Raw genomic sequence first — 18,859 nt, forward strand, 5'->3', positions numbered from 1 at the left:
CTCCAAAGTATGGAGGCCTATCTCCCCTCACCACACTCCCTGCCGGTAACTGATACCCTCAGGGGTCGGTGCGTTGGTGGTTCTTGGTGTCCGGGGCTGGGCTCTCACGTATGTACCAGCTCACTCCCGGTGGCTACTTTGCGGGGCCTGGCGCCTGTTGCTCGGTCAGGCCTCTTCCGGTGCCGTAGGGGGCCCTTGGGCCTCCGGCCTCTGGGCCTGCGACTCGGTTCACTCTGGCACAGCTGGCTGCCGGCAGAGCCGGCGGGCACACCAGTGCAGCCCCCTCTGGCTTCTGCTCCGTGGCTACTGGGTGACCCCTCGTCTGGGGCTCTCCTCAGCTCTTGCCAGGAGGGTGGCACAGATGCCCTTCCGGTGGTCCTCCTTGGGCTCTCGTATTCTGGGGTCTCTGGATGACTGGGGCCAAGATCTCCTTCATGCCTGCTTCATGCCCTGGAGGACGGGCTATGGCTCTCTACACCCTATAGCAGACCATTACATGGGGAAACCTTTTGAATACAAGCATGCTGATCCACACAGGGGTGCACACGGGTGTTCAGAGACATAAACTACACCTTTCTTGGCTGCTACCTCAAAGCACATTGTGCGCTGTCGGTCCTGCGTGCTGCACAACAACATTCAATATTTAGTATTTACTGCTGTTTACACTTATCTAGATTAACGCGATGGTGTTGTGTTTAGTATGTTGCTATGTGTTTTTTGCTTGTTTTCTCTTCTTTTTCTCTCAACAGGTGATCCAGGAGATTTTTTTTTCTCTCTCTTTTTAAGTGCTCTTTCTCACTGTCCCTCTTCCCTTTGTTTTTCTTTTCCTTCATCTTTCTTTCTCCCTTTCCTATCCCCCAGTCATGTCTGTCCCGTCCGTAACAACTGAAAATAAAATAATAATAATAACAACAAAGGTCGATCAAATGGACCAATACGGCAAGGCCGCAATGATCCACTTGGTTAAGTAAATCCATTGGGTATTCTTGTTAGCCTTCAGACAACAATTCTGACGGCTAAAGAACCAAATGGGATAGGACAAAACAACAACAACAAACAAACAAACAAAAACAAAACAAAACACAAAACAGAGTGACGTCATAATCTCTTGAACATCTTCACATCTGTACTTCAGCTCCTCTTACTGGTCTATATGATGGACTGATTATCCTGGACTTTACATGTTAAAGGAATTCTAAACTCAATTCTGTATTTAACAAGGATGTATCGGAGAAATAGATTTTATTTCCTGGAATTAGGGGTGTGATGACATTTAAAATAACAATGATTAAAAAATAAAATATCACGCCTGGTACAATCCCAGGACCCTGTTACAGGAAGCTAAGAGGCTCCGAGTTTGTTCACCCTGAACTGACGGAAATTGGGTTTACTGTTTTATAAAGAAAGTAAACTTAAAGTCTGATTCAGTTACCATGGTAACAGAACCAAACTGAACCATTAAGTAGAGTTTTGACTTATCCAAGTAACTTCACAGTTAAACCTGAATTTTCTGTACCACGAAGTCGGTTCAGTTTTTACTAGAGATGGCACGATGCCACTTTTTTATGTCCAATACCGATATTATAAATTTGGAAATCTGCCGATACTGATGTGAATCCAATAGTGTATTTCATAATCAATAAAACTGTTTTTATAAATATTTTTCTACATTTTGTACAAGTTCATACTCAAGTTTTAAAAAACAAAACATTAAAGCTATTCTGTTATACCTGCATCAGGGTTCATATGCCTTTTTCAGGGTCAAATTCAAGCACTTTTTAAGCACTTTCAAGGTTCCTTTTCAAGCTTTTCCAGCACCCCCCATGTGAATTGAACTATATGAACAGATCACAGTTCAATTCAACATATAACACTTTAAGAAATCACAAGCATCTACTTAAAATCTATTGAATTTATTATCCGTGATATTATTATGTACAGTTCCAATGGTTTTTGTTCATCTCCCTTAAATACACAGGCAGCCTTAAAAGTATGAAATATTCATATACAAATACACATATAAATGTGTGTACTGTCTCAGTGGCTGATAATGAACCACAGGCCTCTGTGTGAGCTTGAAGACATTTATAATGTTTAAGTAGTTTAATGTGTAGGTGCTGACCATAAACACATTTTGAATGAAAGCCAGGGAACTTTGGTAGCACAGAAACAAGTGGCTATTTTTTGTGACCATATGGATCAGTCGCTCATTTTAAAATTTAAAATACGAGTAGAAAGTGATATTTTTGACTGTAAAAACCACAAGCATGTTTAACGAATCATTTTCATAACTTGAAATACAAATAGAAATTGTACATTTAAAAAAAATGCACAAGTTTTGCAAACAAAGTTATATGGTACTATTTACCTAAAAATGCAGCCAAGGCTCAGACGTTTTTCATATAACCATTTAAAACTATTTACAGAATAATCAGCTGTTCTGCATCAAATAAGAAGGTACACAAATTATTTATGCAACTCCAAAAAATTGTTTGTGTTCACTAGAAGACAGATGAGAACAGCACAGGGATAAACCTGCAGGTCTGACAGCAGTTGTGTCACTGCAATGTGCCTTTGGTGGCTTTTTAGCACCAATTGTGACGTTCACTAGTAGAACTGACACACAAAACAAAACAAAAAACTACACTACACACTAACTACACTAGAGAACACACTAACTCAATACTCCAAACACGGTAAACATCACAAATCTCTCACATATCAAAACACTCTCCCTCTCGCTCTCTCTCGCTGGTCACTAAAACTTCCCTCTCTTCCCAAACAACCAAATGATAAATGGCCTGTATTTGTAAAGCACTTTACTGGTCCCTAAGGACCCAAAGCGCTTTACACATTCAGTCATCCACCCATTCACACACACACACACATTCACACACTGGTGATGGCAAGCTACATAGTAACCACAGCCGCCCTGGGGCGCAGTGACAGAGGCGAGGCTGCCGGACACTGGCGCCACCGGGCCCTCTGACCACCACCAGTAGGCAACGGGTGAAGTGTCTTGCCCAAGGACACAATGACCGAGGCTGTCCAAGCCGGGGCTCGAACTGGCAACCTTCCGATTACAAGGTGAACTTCCAACTCTTGAGCCACGAATGCCACATGTTGCCATATCATTTTTTGATTGGTCGACATGGTAAATTTTTCCACCAATAGGGATGGAGGGTTTTTCTTTTTTTTCACTCATAAGCAAAGCGTGTTTGCTAGCGCTCTCCTTAGAAAACACAGTTTTTACCGTTTCTTCCCAGAGTAAACGCCACTGTCTTATTCAGAAAAAAACAAAACAAGAAAACATCAGTTTTACGTGGCCTATCAACACTATTTAAAAGTTGGTATATAGCTTGAAGTCCGCACGTTCGACCCAAGTTGAAACGGAGACTCTGAGTCCGTCGACCCCAGAGGGTTAATCAGAAAGCCTTAAGTTAGCTAGTTATGTATCGGCTAATGTTTAAAGCTTTCACTTGAGTAAATTGACTCATATTACTGCTAAGTGATGTTACCTAAGTTCACAGCATATTCCATAATAGCACTGCAATACTGCATCACACTCAGTGCATTTCAATCATTTCTCCAGTAACGTACACGTACTGGAAAATTATTTACTAGGACTCACCTATCATGCAGAGCGCAAACTCCGCCATTGTCGTTTTCCATCAAACACTCATTAAAACAGCAACCTACAGGTATGTTAGCGCACTCATCCCCGACTGTCCGAGGGAGGGGCGGGGTCACACGTTGAAACAGACAGAGGTGCAAGGCAGCCCAGGCGGGGAAAATTTGCTTTTACATTTTGCGACTCATTTTATTTCTCTGTCTGATAAGAAAACTATTCAATCAGATAGTTATTTGTGGTGAATGAAATACAGTTACACTTTCAAGCACTTTTAAGCACCACATCTGAAATTCAAGCACTTTTCAAACCTTAAAAGGACAACATTAAAAGTCAAGCATTTTCAAGGATTTCAAGCACCCGTACGAACCCTGCTGTATCCAAAAAATACACTGCACCCAAAATATTTCATAGTTCAGCTACACTGATCAATCTAATAAACTTAAACCTGCACCATCCTCCCAATTCTGGTATTCTAAAGAGTACTTAGCGGAAATATTAAACAACCTAACTAATAACCAGCCACAAAATAGGGAACCACCACCCACCCTCCTCCCTGTCTGCTACATAGAAAAGGATCCTGGTGTTATTTGTCTCTCAGAAACAGTTCATAACTCATTCATGTCACCTAAAAGGTAAACCTGTTTCTCCATCACCTGTTCAGCTCTGATGATTCAGTAAGGACATCTCCTGGTTTCATCTTCATGTTTCCCTCTTACCACATATCCAAACCGACATCATGACCAGCAGCTTTACATCTGTGGCTCCAGCAAACACCAGCTGATACTAGAAATTAATATTAAATAAATTCTAACAACAGCTGATCAAGCTTAAACGTGCTGCTGTTGATTAACGCAACATCCGGCGGTTTCCTCTTTCTGGCGCAAAGTGGGTGATAAACAAACAAGAGAGAAAAGCCGATCAGCTGATCATTGATCAGTTTCATGATTGAAGTAGCAACAGGAGAGGGAGGGGGAGAGAATGAGAGGAGAAGAGGCAGCTGTGCAGCAAAGACACAGAATAACTCCAGCTTTGTGTCTTTGTTTCACTCTCGCTGAAGTCCGGGAGAAATCGATTCCTTTTCGCCTAAACATAAAATTCCGATGGCCAGTCCAGCTGTGGCTCCATAAATCAGTTGTTAAGCTTAATGTGGAAAAGCTATACAAACATTCAGAGTTGAACTTACACACTTGCTTTACTTCTACAGGGAGTGCAGAATTATTAGGCAAGTTGTATTTTTGAGGAATAATTTTATTATTGAACAACAACCATGTTCTCAATGAACCCAAAAAACTCATTAATATCAAAGCTGAATGTTTTTGGAAGTAGTTTTTAGTTTGTTTTTAGTTTTAGCTATTTTAGGGGGATATCTGTGTGTGCAGGTGACTATTACTGTGCATAATTATTAGGCAACTTAACAAAAAACAAATATATACCCATTTCAATTATTTATTTTTACTAGTGAAACCAATATAACATCTCCACATTCACAAATATACATTTCTGACATTCAAAAACAAAACAAAAACAAATCAGCGACCAATATAGCCACCTTTCTTTGCAAGGACACTCAAAAGCCTGCCATCCATGGATTCTGTCAGTGTTTTGATCTGTTCACCATCAACATTGCGTGCAGCAGCAACCACAGCCTCCCAGACACTGTTCAGAGAGGTGTACTGTTTTCCCTCCTTGTAAATCTCACATTTGATGATGGACCACAGGTTCTCAATGGGGTTCAGATCAGGTGAACAAGGTGGCCATGTCATTAGTTTTTCTTCTTTTATACCCTTTCTTGCCAGCCACGCTGTGGAGTACTTGGGCGCGTGTGATGGAGCATTGTCCTGCATGAAAATCATGTTTTTCTTGAAGGATGCAGACTTCTTCCTGTACCACTGCTTGAAGAAGGTGTCTTCCAGAAACTGGCAGCAGGACTGGGAGTTGAGCTCGACTCCATCCTCAACCCGAAAAGGCCCCACAAGCTCATCTTTGATGATACCAGCCCAAACCAGTACTCCACCTCCACCTTGCTGGCGTCTGAGTCGGACTGGAGCTCTCTTCTGCCCTTTACCAATCCAGCCACGGGCCCATCCATCTGGCCCATCAAGACTCACTCTCATTTCATCAGTCCATAAAACCTTAGAAAAACCAGTCTTGAGATATTTCTTGGCCCAGTCTTGACGTTTCAGCTTGTGTGTCTTGTTCAGTGGTGGTCGTCTTTCAGCCTTTCTTACCTTGGCCATGTCTCTGAGTATTGCACACCTTGTGCTTTTGGGCACTCCAGTGATGTTGCAGCTCTGAAATATGGCCAAACTGGTGGCAAGTGGCATCTTGGCAGCTGCACGCTTGACTTTTCCCAGTTCATGGGCAGTTATTTTGCGCCTTGGTTTTTCCACACGCTTCTTGCGACCCTGTTGACTATTTTGAATGAAACGCTTAATTGTTCGATGATCACGCTTCAGAAGCTTTGCAATTTTGAGACTGCTGCATCCCTCTGCAAGATATCTCACTATTTTTGACTTTTCTGAGCCTGTCAAGTCCTTCTTTTGACCCATTTTGCCAAAGGAAAGGACGTTGCCTAATAATTATGCACACCTGATATAGGGTGTTGATGTCATTAGACCACACCCCTTCTCATTACAGAGATGCACATCACCTAATATGCTTAATTGGTAGTAGGCTTTCGGGCCTATACAGCTTGGAGTAAGACAACATGCATGAAGAGGATGATGTGGACAAAATACTCATTTACCTAATAATTCTGCACTCCCTGTAGTTTTCTTCGAGATGAAATGCTGCAGTTTGGAGGCACGTAGAAAGGCTCCAAATGCTCAACCAGACCGCCGACAGGCCTCGCACGCAACAGCCGCTCTATCACGTGACGAATACTGATCTACTGTGCTAAGGTCATGAGCTGGGTTATGCCATGTAGCAAGTTTTGTGAGGTGATTTTGTGATACTTCGGATCGGATTAAAAATTTTTTTATTTGTCTCCGATATCTGATCCAGTAATTTAGGTCACTATCGGACCGATACCGATACGTTATATCGGATCTCTCCATGTCTAGTTTTTACCGGGGTAAATTGCCATGGTAACATATGCTGTGAACTTATGCCAGAGCAGTTTAAGATCCAGATTAGAGAGCAACAGGTATGACATCACTGCCTCTTGGCCAGTAAGCTGCCACCATTCCTGGAGGATCAGTCCGAGCTCTGTGCGCCAGCAGTAGGTACACAGCATGAGCTCAGTAAAATTAACAAAAACAACACAGATGTTTCACGCTGCAACACTGCCCCCTGGTGACGGGAAACAACTACAAGAAGCAGATTTTGGTTTCTAAGGTGCTGAACAAAGACACACACCTATGTGGTGGCATATTTCTCTATAAATGATAAAAAATGAAGATTTTCAATAAACTTTTTTAACAAGTCAGGAAAAAAAATGTACTGATCTATTGGGCAGTTTGATATAATCATATATATTGGATGACGATATAAAAACGTCTATGGTTTCATTTTACGCTATCGTTTGTTTCGCAGTTCGCAAAATTAACTGTTTACGGCAATAATTTTTCATGGTTTTGATGGTCACTGTACTTGTTATATTAATTTAGTTAATTAAGTTCTCTTTCTCTTATATTTAATATAACCACACTACGCACGGAAAAGTGCCTGTTTTTATGCGTTGTCGTTAGCAACAACGACGGTAAAACCATCGCGTGTCCGCTTCTTTATTTTCCACATAAACCTTTCACAATAAAGCTCAAGATCCTGTTGAGACCTTTCAAAATAAATGGAATCATGTGAAAGAGTATGCAGAGTGTTTACGGATGACAAGCAAAAAGAGCCGTCAGGTGCTAGAAAATAAGCCTTAGACTCAAACGTTAGAACAGGCTTTTCCCCGCAGCACGCCATGTAATAAATACTCAAAGAAATATTGGCTGTTACAACTTATGTCTAAAACAAGGTTAAAACACTCGACTCCAGGTACATGACGCCCAGCTGGAAACACTTCACACAAGTCGAGCTGCCCGAGATTCACAGAATTTACAGAAAATGTAAACTTTTTGTGATTTATATCGTTGTTGGGACAATAGATGTCTTATATCGGGATATGAGATTTTGGTCATATCGCACAGCCCTACTGATGTACACTAATTAAAGGTGTTAATGATCACATCTGGACTCACCGAGCCTTTCTGCAGTTTCTCACAGCTGGAATCAGTCTGTGTCGTCCCTGCTCTGATGTGTTGTACTTCTGCAGGTCCAACTCATCCAGAACCTCCTCTGACATCTGCAGCATGAAGGCCAGAGCTGAGCAGTGGATCTCAGAGAGTTTCTTCTCTGATCTGTTCTCTGACTTCAGGAACTCTTGGATCTCCTGATGTACTGAGAGGTCGTTCATCTCCATCAGACAGTGGAAGATGTTGATGCTTCTGTCAGGAGAGATTTTATCACTGTTCATCTCCTTCAGGCTCTTGATGACTCTCTGGATGGTTTCTGGAATATTCTCTGTCTGACCCAGCAGACCTCCTAAGAGTCTCTGGTTGGACTCCAGACAAAGGCCATGAAGGAAGCGAACAAACAGGTCCAGACGACCGTTTTTACTCTGGAGGGATTTAGACATGACTCTCATCAGCAAATCATCCGAAAATGAAATGTAATAGTAAGGATCATCTGGATTATTTTCCAGGAAGTCCTTCAGCACCTCTGTCTTCCTGTTGGTGTGACAGTGGAACATGTAGACTGCAGCCAGAAACTCCTGAATGCTCAGATGAACAAAGCAGTAGACTGGTTTCTGGAAGATCACACACTCTCTTTTGAAGATCTCTGTACAAACTCCTGAGTACACCGAGGCCTCTGTCACATCCAGACCACACTGCTCCAGGTCTTCTTGGTAGAACATGATGTTTCCTTTCTCCAGATGTTCAAACGCCAGCCTCCCCAGCTTCAGAAGAACTTCCCTGTCAGCCTCCGTGAGCTCCTGTGGACTCGTCTCACGTCCCTCATGGTACTTGTTCTTCTTCCTCTTTGTCTGAACCAGCAGGAAGTGTGAGTACATGTCAGTCAGGGTCTTGGGCAGCTCTCCTCTCTGCTCTGTAGTCAACATGTGCTCCAGAACTGTAGCAGTGATCCAGCAGAAGACTGGGATACTACACATGATGTGGAGGCTCCTGGATGTCTTCATGTGGGAGATGATTCTGCTGGACAGCTCTTCATCACTGAATCTCCTCCTGAAGTACTCCTCCTTCTGGGCGTCAGTGAAGCCTCGTACTTCTGTTAGCCTGTCAACACATGTAGGAGGGATCTGATTGGCTGCTGCAGGTCGGGAAGTTATCCAGACGAGAGCCGAGGGAAGCAGATTCCCTTGGATGAGGTTTGTCAGCAGCTGGCTGACTGATGACTTCTGTGTGACATCAGACAGCAGCTTCCTGTTGGTGAAATCCAATGAAAGTCTGGTTTCATCCAGGCCGTCAAAGATGAACAAAAGCTGAGAGACAGCCAGCTTCTCTGCTGTGACCTTCTGTAATGTTGGATGGAAAACATGGAGCAGCTCCAGAAGACTGCACTGCTCATCTCTGATCAGGTTCAGCTCCCTGAATGAAAGCAGAACCACCACACTGACATGTTGGTTCTCCAAGCCCTCTGCCCAGTCCAGAGTGAACTTCTGCACTGCGAAGGTTTTTCCAACACCAGCCACGCCGTTGGTCAGAACCACTCTGATGGGTCTCTGTTGGTCAGGTAAGGCTTTAAAGATGTCCTGGCACCTGATTGGACTGTCATGGAGGGCGTCCATCTTGGAAGCTGTCTCCAGCTGCCTCACCTCATGTTGGGTATGAACCTCTTCACTCTGTCCCTCTGTGATGTAGAGCTCAGTGTAGATCCTGTTGAGGAGGGTTCTACTTCCTGTTTCATCACTTCCTTCAGTCACACGTTCACATCTCCTCCTCAGACTGATCTTATGTTCATCTAAAACCTCCTGCAGACCAACATCTGCTGAAAGAAAGAAAAACAGAAATAAAACTCTTTAATGTCTGAACAACAACAAGAAGTCCAGTTTTCAGAAATGAGTCCATCAGCAGACAGATGTTCAGTCTTACTTTGTACACAGCTGCTCTGACTGGCAGTCTGCAGTCCAGCTCTGGTTCTGGATCTTTCTCCACACTGGGGACAGGACGAGTCTCCTGATGAAGCAGACTGGTCCCAGTATGAGGAGATGCACTGTCTGCATAACCAGTGTCCACAGCTGGTAGAGACTGGATCCTTCAGGACGTTCTGACACAAAGCACAGCAGGACAGCTGCTCCTCCTCACAGACACCACTCCTCTTCCTCTTCCTCCCTCTGTGAACACATTTCTTTATCACTAAAATCATTGACTGTCAGTGACAAACATCCAGATTTGATGACACTGTGCAGAAGCTCTGATGGTCACAGAGAAAAGTCAAAGTGGAGAAACTTGAGTTTGAGTTCAGAATCCAAGTTTCCTTTGCTGTTCCTGTCTTATTAAACACAGAGTGATCAGCCTACAAACTCCACAGTAAAAGCCTTCATCACAGAGCTGATTATGTCCTTCACTGGATGTACTGGAAGTTTGGGATCCATCACTTTGAACTGACCTTTGACCTCCTCTAAAAACTGTGGTGGAGCAGCGGTGTCACATTAAGAGCTTTCAGCTTTATTTTGAAAGAGTTCAGTCAGCAGGAAGTGAACTTCTGGGTTCTGATTTTCTTTCTCTTATTTTACAGAAGTGAAAAAGAAGAAGTAAAAGCTTTGAAATGATCCGAGTGATATTTTTGAACATTGCCACCAAATTGAGTTCAGCCTCCAGCAGTAACTTTGTTTCATGATGCCTCCCTGATGATGTGATGTTTGATTACAAACCTGTTTATGTGTTAGACATTAATCACATGAACACAGGCAGAAAAAAGAAGACAATGAAACAAATGACAGAAACGTGTTCATTCACTGCCATGATCCATATTTTCTATGTAGAGATGTTTGTAAAGAACACGTGTGCAGCGCTTTGTTCTGAGTATCTGCTGTCAGCACACAGTGCAGCAATAACTACAACCACACGTTTCTGTAGATCCTGAACATCAGCCTGGAGGAATCTGACCTCAGGTCTGCACACAGAGGAGCTTCACCTCTGGGATGATGCTGGCTTCAGCTCCTTCCACAATCAGGCAGAAGCTTCTGCACCATCAGGACACAAACAGAGAGGAGCTTCTATCCTCAGACCATCCAAGTCCTAAATCAGAACATGCTCCCCTCATAGCATCACCATCAGGGTTTAAACAGGACCTTACATCATGTTCTTGTCTCACTGTCATATTTCAGATCATACCTGATTCATTATGACGTCACACGCTGCTACACTGATCCTGCTGCTTCATTACTGCTGATATTACTCTGCTCACTCTGTTCAGTTACTCTGTTTACATCACTTTGCTCATTTGCTTTGTTCTGCTTGCACTGCTCTGTCAGTACATGCTGTGCTAATGTGGCACAAAGCACTTTAACATTACATCTGCACAATGTTTCATTATTTCATTTAATGATTGTTTCTAATGTTTTGTCCAGTCACAGGAGCAGCTCAGCACATTTCACTGTGTTGTACGTGTTTGACGATGCCTGTGACAAATAAACAGCCTCGGACTCTTCAATCTTCTTCTTTCTTTGGAGATCAGCTCAGTGGCCTGTTGAGACCATCTTTCTGTTTCTGATGACTCAGTTCAGATTATTATCCTGAGTCCAATATTCCTCTCTCATTTGTGTTCTGGGTCATCTTTGTCTCCTTTAAGTTTAAGATCACTTTTATGTAGACATATAAAATTACAAAGTGGTCACAGAATTTCAAACACCCGTAAATGAGTCAGCAGCTCTCTTACATGGTCAGCTGAGCTCCATGACTGAAGAACATTGTTGCTGCAGGTTCATGACTGAAGTTTAGAGGTATGTCTTTGGACCAGTCACTCCTCACAGATACACAGCTGGATACTGGAGACTGTGACCTCTGACCTCTGCAAACACAAACACATCACATTCATATGACATGAATTACTGATTAATCTCTGTTTAAAATAGTTTAAGCAGCTGCAAACACACAAACTGGATGATGTGATGGTTTCTGTCAGTAATAGTTGTCTCAGATTAGAGTACAGACTGCTGCAGAGATGTTCACATCAACAGAGAAGAAATCATTACCTTGGATTGCATTACTACTAGGATTAATACTAGCATTATCGTACCCGGACCACCATTAGGAATCATTTATGATGTCACTGGTAGAACACATTTATAGAAACATCCTTTGAACTCTGACTTAGCAGCTCTCTTACATGGTCAGCTGAGCTCCATGAATGAAATTCACTGTTGGTGCAGGTTCATCACTGACATATGGGGGTCTGTCTTTGGACACGTCACTCCTCACAGACACACAGCTGGATACTGGAGACTGTGATCTCTGACCTCTGCAAATACAACCACATTGCATTCATTTCACATCAATTAGTATACCACAAAAGACATGCAAGAAACACAGTATGAAGGCAAACTTCTGGCTTCAATAACATTCAATAGGTCAGGTGGAAACTTTTCTCAGATTTGATTCAGGTTTTTATAGAACGATCCAGCCAAAAAAAATATACCATTAGGTCAGGGGTCAGCAACCTTTAACACCCAAAGAGCCATTTGGAGCCAGTTTCCACACAAAAGAAAACACTGGGAGCCACAAATACTTTTTGACATCTAAAATGAAGATAACACTGTATATATTGTTTTTTACCTTTATGCTTTGTGTGAACAACTAAGGTGTGTTGCTTGTGAAATCCATGAAGTGCTACAGAGAAAATTACATTTTATTTATGTAATTAACACATTTTGAACTCTTAAAGAAATATAACAAAAGGAAAGACACCCAGCTGAACTAAAATGATCCAGCAAACAAAAACTGTTGTGAGTCACCACCCTTATATCACCTTTGGGCTTTTGGAGCCTTGACCTGACTTTTAAAAAGATAATTGAAAAAAAGCACTATGCTGTTAAAAGATGAAAAACAGATATTTGCAAAATTCTGCCTAAATATATATTTTACCTGGTTATTGTGTGTGGCGGGGCGTGGTCTGCAGCGCCGCTGCAGGGGAGGCGGACGCACCTGAGTGGCACCTGCAATCACGCCTCGCCACCTTAACGTCTGTGCTGTTGTTGGTGTGTGTTGGGCTGTGAGCTGCAAAGCTACATCCGGCTGTATGCGTACAGCAACCGTGTGTGAAAAGTGGTCAATAAAGAGATACTGAAAAGCGTGTTCATGCAAACATCGTTGGGTCTGCCGTGATAGGTTTACAATGGGACTTCTGCTCCTGAACCTCTGCGCACAGCATCTGCAGATCGGGGCTGTACGAAGTCACTTTCATCTTTATGCAGGACTGTAAGCTGTCATCTGTGAGGCGTGAGCGGTGTTTGTTTTTAACATAGTTCACGGTGGAGAACAGCTGCCGACATAATGTGGATCCCAAGATCCATAATTGGGCTACCTGGGGTTGAAAGTCTCGATAAATGCACGGCGTTTCAGCGGGTACACCATCTTCCGCGAGTGTGACGCTTATTTTGAGCGATGAAAAAATAATAAAATATAATTTTATTTTTATATTTCAATATCACAATAATCTTCCAATTTAGAACTACAAGTTAAAAAAGAACTAACATAAATAAAATACACTTCAGCTAAATACTTCTAATTTATTTTCCCAAACCACGCGGAGCCGCACTATAAGGACTAAAGAGCCGCATGCAGCCCCAGAGCCGCAGGTTGCCGACCCCTGCATTAGTGTTAGTCAATGTTGCAAATGAACTGAAAAACAAAATAATTTGGTCCAAAGAAACAAAGTCACTATTAATACAACACAGTTTGTATTAATAGTTTCATTGGATGTCTTTGTCCAAAGCGACAGATGAAGGGCAAAGTAGATGCATTTGCATTAGCAGGAAAATACACCCCAAACTAGCATCATCATTATACAACTTTAACAACTGCCACTAAATTATACTTCATACACAGACCAGTGTTAGGTTAAGTTATGATGTCACTGGCAGAACACATTTATATAAACAACCTTTGAACTCTGAGTCAGCAGCTCTCTTACATGGTCAGCTGAGCTCCATGATTGAAGACCTTTGTTGGTGCAGGTTCATTACTGAAGTCTGGAGGTCTTTCTCTGGACCAGTCACTCCTCACAGACGCACAGCTGGATGCTGGAGACTGTGACCTCTGACCTCTGCAAACACAAACATCAATAACTGATCAGTTCTCTCTGACAGCCATATGATCAGCTGATTACTCTGTGATATTGTGTCTGCTTCATAACGCTGACAGGTCAGACAATCATCAGCCAGTTTTTCTGTCTCTGAATGAACTCAATTTGTTCTCAGCTCTCCTCTCTGATTCTGCTGCACTGACTTCACTTAAACTTACAGAGTTCAGATCTTAGCAAGAAAACAAGTCAATAAAAATCAAACTCAGATCAAACAGTTTGAACCAATCACAGATCAATGATTCTGTCATGGTTATGTTGAAATGACTAATAAAGTTAGGAGTGTTCTTACATTATTGCTGCAGGTCCATGACTGTAAGGTGGAGGTGTTTGTGTAACCCCGTCACTCCTCACAGACACACAGCTGGATGCTGCAGATGCTGCTCCGTCCTCTTCCTCCATCTTCTTGATGTCAGGGTGGAGTTAGTCTGAGAGGTAAACACACACACTCAGAGGTGTTGTTGTACTGGAAGCATCACACTGACGGGATTCTAATGTTGGAGCTTTGGCCCTAAAGTCCAAACCAGTTATTTTAGAGGCTCAAAGTCTTTAAAAAACACCAAAACTATCACATTATTTAATAAGTACATGATCAGGTGGATGAAGGAACTCAGAGTGTTTGGGATCATCATCATGGTGAGGAGCCCACATGTTACAGCTCCTTTGGAGAGAAGCTGAGGATCACTGCAGGAAGTGATCTCATGAAACCAAAGTGCTGTTTGTGAGCAGGATGACTCTGTGTTATTGGGCCTGCTCTGTGTTCTACATAAGATAAGATAAGATAACCTTTATTAGTCCCACACGTGGGAAATTTGTTTTGTCACAGCAGGAAGTGGACAGTGCAAAAGTTATGACGCAAAAATTAGAATACAATAAGAATAAATACAGTACACAGCTGTACAGAATAGAATAAAATAATATACTATATACAGTAGAATAAAATAGAATAAAAATATACAATAAGATAAAAATAGAATACGAATGCTATATACAACTGAGTAAAAATACAACGATGCCAGAAAAGATTATTGCACTTAGTGTTATTGCACATGTGTGGATGTGTGTGTTTGTTCAGTTAAAGTCTTTGTTGTGGAGTCTGACAGCAGTGGGGAGTTTGTTCAGTTAAAGTCTTTGTTGTGGAGTCTGACAGCAGTGGGGAGGAAAGACCTGCGAAATCTCTCCGTCCCACACCGTGGGTGCCGCAGTCTCCCACTGAAGGAGCTGCTCAGTGCTGTCACAGTCTGCTGCATGGGGTGGGAGACGTTGTCCAACAGGGATGACAGCTTAGCCGCCATTCTCCTGTCACTCACCACCTCCACTGGGTCCAGAGGGCATCCTAGAACAGAGCTGGCCCTTCGGATCACCCTGTTCAGTCTCTTCCTGTCCCCAGCAGAGATGCTGCCGCCCCAGCAGACCACACCATAAAAGATAGCAGAAGCCACCACAGAGTCATAGAAGGTCTTCAGGAGTGGGCCCTCCACCCCAAACGACCTGAGTCTCCGCAGCAGGTACAGCCTGCTCTGCCCTTTCCTGTAGAGGGCGTCTGAATTATGAGTCCAGTCCAGTCTGTTGTTCAGATGAACACCAAGGTACCTGTAGCTGTCCACAGCCTCAATGTCCATACCCTGGATGTTCAGTGGTTGCAGTGGAGAATGCTTGTGCCTGCGGAAGTCTACCACCAGCTCCTTGGTTTTACTGGCGTTGATCTGGAGGTAGTTCAGCTGGCACCAGTCCACAAAGTCTTGGGTCAGACCTCTGTACTCCTTGTCGTCCCCATCAGTGATGAGGCCGACTATTGCAGAGTCATCAGAGAACTTCTGCAGGAAGCACTGGGTGGAATTGTGGGAGAAGTCTGCAGTGTAGATGGTGAAGAGGAACGGCGCCAGAACCGTTCCCTGTGGGGCCCCCGTACTGCAGACGACCCTGTCCGACACACAGCCCTGAGCCCTCACATACTGTGGTCGGTCGGTGAGGTAGTCCAGGATCCAGGTAGTGAGGTGATGGTCCACTCCAGAGTTCTCCAGCTTGTCCTTCAGAACCGAGGGAAGAATAGTGTTGAAGGCACTGGAGAAATCAAAGAACATGATTCTCACAGTGCTTCCAGCGGTCTCCAGGTGAGCGAGGGAACGATGTAGGAGGTGAATGACGGCATCATCCGCTCCAATGCCAGGCTGGTAGGCAAACTGAAGTGGGTCCAGTGATGAGCTTGTTAGGCGCCGAAGCTGAGCCAGGACCAACCGCTCCAGGGTCTTCATCAGGTGGGATGTCAGAGCCACCGGCCTGTAGCTGTTGAGGTCCTTGGGGCGTGAAGTCTTTGGCACTGGTACAACACAGGAGGTTTTCCAGAGCTGTGGGACTCTTCCCAACCTCAGGCTCAGGTTGAAGAGGTGCTCTTCTATTGATCTGAAGTATGATCAATACTTCAAATATCTGTAAACATATCATCTTATATTTGTTGCACTTGGTCACATCTGTCTTTAAAAATAGATTTTTAATGTCACTGAGAGTTCTTTTCTACCTTTATTGATTTATTTTGGAAAAAATTAAATATAAAGCTGCCAAAAACTGCCTGCAGCTTCTGCTCTGTGACAGGAAACTACTGTCAGGCTCAAAAAAACTTCAGATTATTCATCACAGAGTGTTTATAGATCACAGGACACGTTACAGTTTTACTGTCGATGTGTTAGTTTAAAAGAATGACTTGATAAGGTCTTACTGTGAATCTGCGCGCTCATTGGCTAATACCCTGAGACTGACAGGTGGTTATCCAATCAGCGTGCGGCATCACACGGACATAAGTTTGTTTCTGAAGGGATTTTCAGATTAGACCTGATGTTTCTGCCTACAGCCTGTTTACCGATATAATCAATATCAGATATCAGAGCAACAGAAACCTCGGTGATCAGGACGCCGGGACTGAGAACAGGAAGTGGCTCAAACGTCGCACTTTCATAAAATCAGCCTGAACTCCATTCAGAGTTTCTGTCGCCATTTTAGTTTTTAAAAATGTCGTGTTAAAGGCGGGTCTTACTGTGAACTGCGCGTTCATTGGCTAATAACTTGAGATTGACAAGTCGTTATCCAATGAGCGCGCGGCTTCTCCCGACATAAAGATGTTTCCTTTGAAAAACCAAAGTCTGATTATTTTTGCCTCCACTGATGGAGCCTGTTGTTCCCGCCACAGAGACACAGTAATGTCAGAGCGGTGTTAACACTCACCTGCCTCAGCACAGCTCTCACTCTCCTCCTGCTCTCTCAGCTAAACTCACTTCCTCTCTACTTACAGGAAACCAGCGCTCAGAGGAGCCGACCGGCCTCACGTTTCACCCACAGACACGAACAGCATGGAATTATGTTATGTCATAAGAAGAAACATATTCATGTTAACACTCACCTGCCTCAGCTCCACCTTCCTCCTCCTGCTGCTCTGAACGGAGGATCAACACTTTCACTTTCACTGCTCCTCCCTAAACACAGAGGATGCTGGGACTTGTAGTTTTTACCTTGTGTGATATTTATAGCTGTGACACTAAATCACAGCACGAAGACTACCTGCAAACATGTCACAGGCGATAAAAGTTTCACATTAAAGGTGAAGTTATTTTTCTGTCTCATGTTCAATAAACAGTGAGCTGGGAAAACTGAAGAACAGACTTCAGACGTTCCCTGCAGAGTTTCTGCTGCATGTCTGCATGTTGCATGTTGCTGAGACTGAGCTGATGATGAAGCTGTGATGGGTTTATGGCACGTTTGGTTGTGGAGAAGAGTTTTACTGTCAGTGCAGGTGAAATGATCAGAGGTTACAGCCTCTGGCACTGGTTAAAGTGGAGGCAGCGATCAGGACGGCTGAGCAGCAGAGGTCTCGAGGGTCCTAAAGTGTAAAAACATCAGTGTTAGTAACACAAAGATCACAGAATGGGATCATCCACACAACACTAACATCTAAATCCACGGCAGGAACTCTTCCAGTGTCCTGAAAAATCTGCGATGCTGAGATTAAAATCTGTCTGCTCATCTTAATGCAATATTTACTAAAGTCTGGTAGAAGTTTTACTGATTTCCAGTCACTTAGAAGACGTGTGGATAGGTGGTGGGTTGTAGAGCAGACTAAAAGCTTTAGGTTCATCCTCTGATTAAAAACAGATACAGGAAGTATAACCCTGGTGTAAGACAGGAAACAGCAACACGGCAGCCATCTTTTTCCTCCCATGATGACCAGTGTCCCAGCAGAAGCTGGGGTTTGTTAGATCCTGTTCGATCCAGAGGAAACAGGCTAAAAGAGTCGATCGGGGGGGGATCATGGTTTTATTATGTGCTTGTTATGATTGAAGCTCTGGTTGTGTGTTAGAGACAGAACCTGCAGATTCCTCCACTCTCCTCTGCAGGAATCAGCCTCTTGGCTGGTTTTATTCACCCAACGTGAATAAAATCATCAAACTAATCCAAGTTCATTGTGAAATACCTGAAAATGGAGGAATAAATCTGTCAGTTACCATATAAAGTTTGAGTTTGTCAGTGTTTTACACGGAGACGGTCGTCAGATGTTGAATGTTTAGCATGAATGTTCCACATCTGGAGAAACCTTCAAGATTAAAGCCAGTGAAAAGCGGTTCTCTGGCACCAGCGCTGATTCTGACTGTGACCTTCACCTCTGCAGGGTCGCCGCTGCTCGTGGCTGAGCTCGTGTTTGTCAGGCTGACAAAATAAAAGCTTCTTCATTTCTGTGGCTGAAGAGGAGTCTGCTCTTCTTCACCAACAGGAAGTGAAACATTTCTCACTGATTCTGAAATCTTCACTTTTCTCACAAATTCACAGTAACACACACACGGTTGTGTTTTCATATCCTTGTGGGGACATCTATTTGACATCATGCTCTCCTCAGCCTTTTACTCTAACCATTAAGACTGCATGCCTAACCCTGAC

At 43.3% G+C, this 18,859-nt stretch overlaps 1 protein-coding gene across 22 annotated transcripts in view; it reads right to left on the reverse strand.

Moving 5' to 3' along the window:
* Positions 1-17,437, reverse strand: part of LOC309717040 (NACHT, LRR and PYD domains-containing protein 12-like) — a 69,934-nt gene extending 52,497 nt beyond the window's left edge. For 16 of the 22 annotated variants that reach the window (XM_082551275.1, XM_082551272.1, XM_082551276.1 and 13 more), the window contains exons 1-7: positions 17,331-17,437; positions 14,229-14,364; positions 13,769-13,900; positions 11,966-12,097; positions 11,516-11,647; positions 9,727-9,968; positions 7,816-9,622 (exon numbers count right to left, since the gene is read on the reverse strand). In XM_082551275.1, the coding sequence (XP_082407401.1) occupies positions 7,816-9,622; positions 9,727-9,968; positions 11,516-11,647; positions 11,966-12,097; positions 13,769-13,900; positions 14,229-14,338 (2,555 nt within the window). In that variant the 5' untranslated portion in view covers positions 14,339-14,364; positions 17,331-17,437. The other 6 variants (XM_082551279.1, XM_082551278.1, XM_082551274.1 and 3 more) reach the window with 6 other exon arrangements.
* Positions 17,438-18,859: the final 1,422 nt, after the last annotated feature.

The sequence above is a fragment of the Aulonocara stuartgranti genome, assembly GCF_965226115.1.
Source record: "Aulonocara stuartgranti genome assembly, chromosome: 11".
NCBI lineage: Eukaryota > Metazoa > Chordata > Actinopteri > Cichliformes > Cichlidae > Aulonocara > Aulonocara stuartgranti.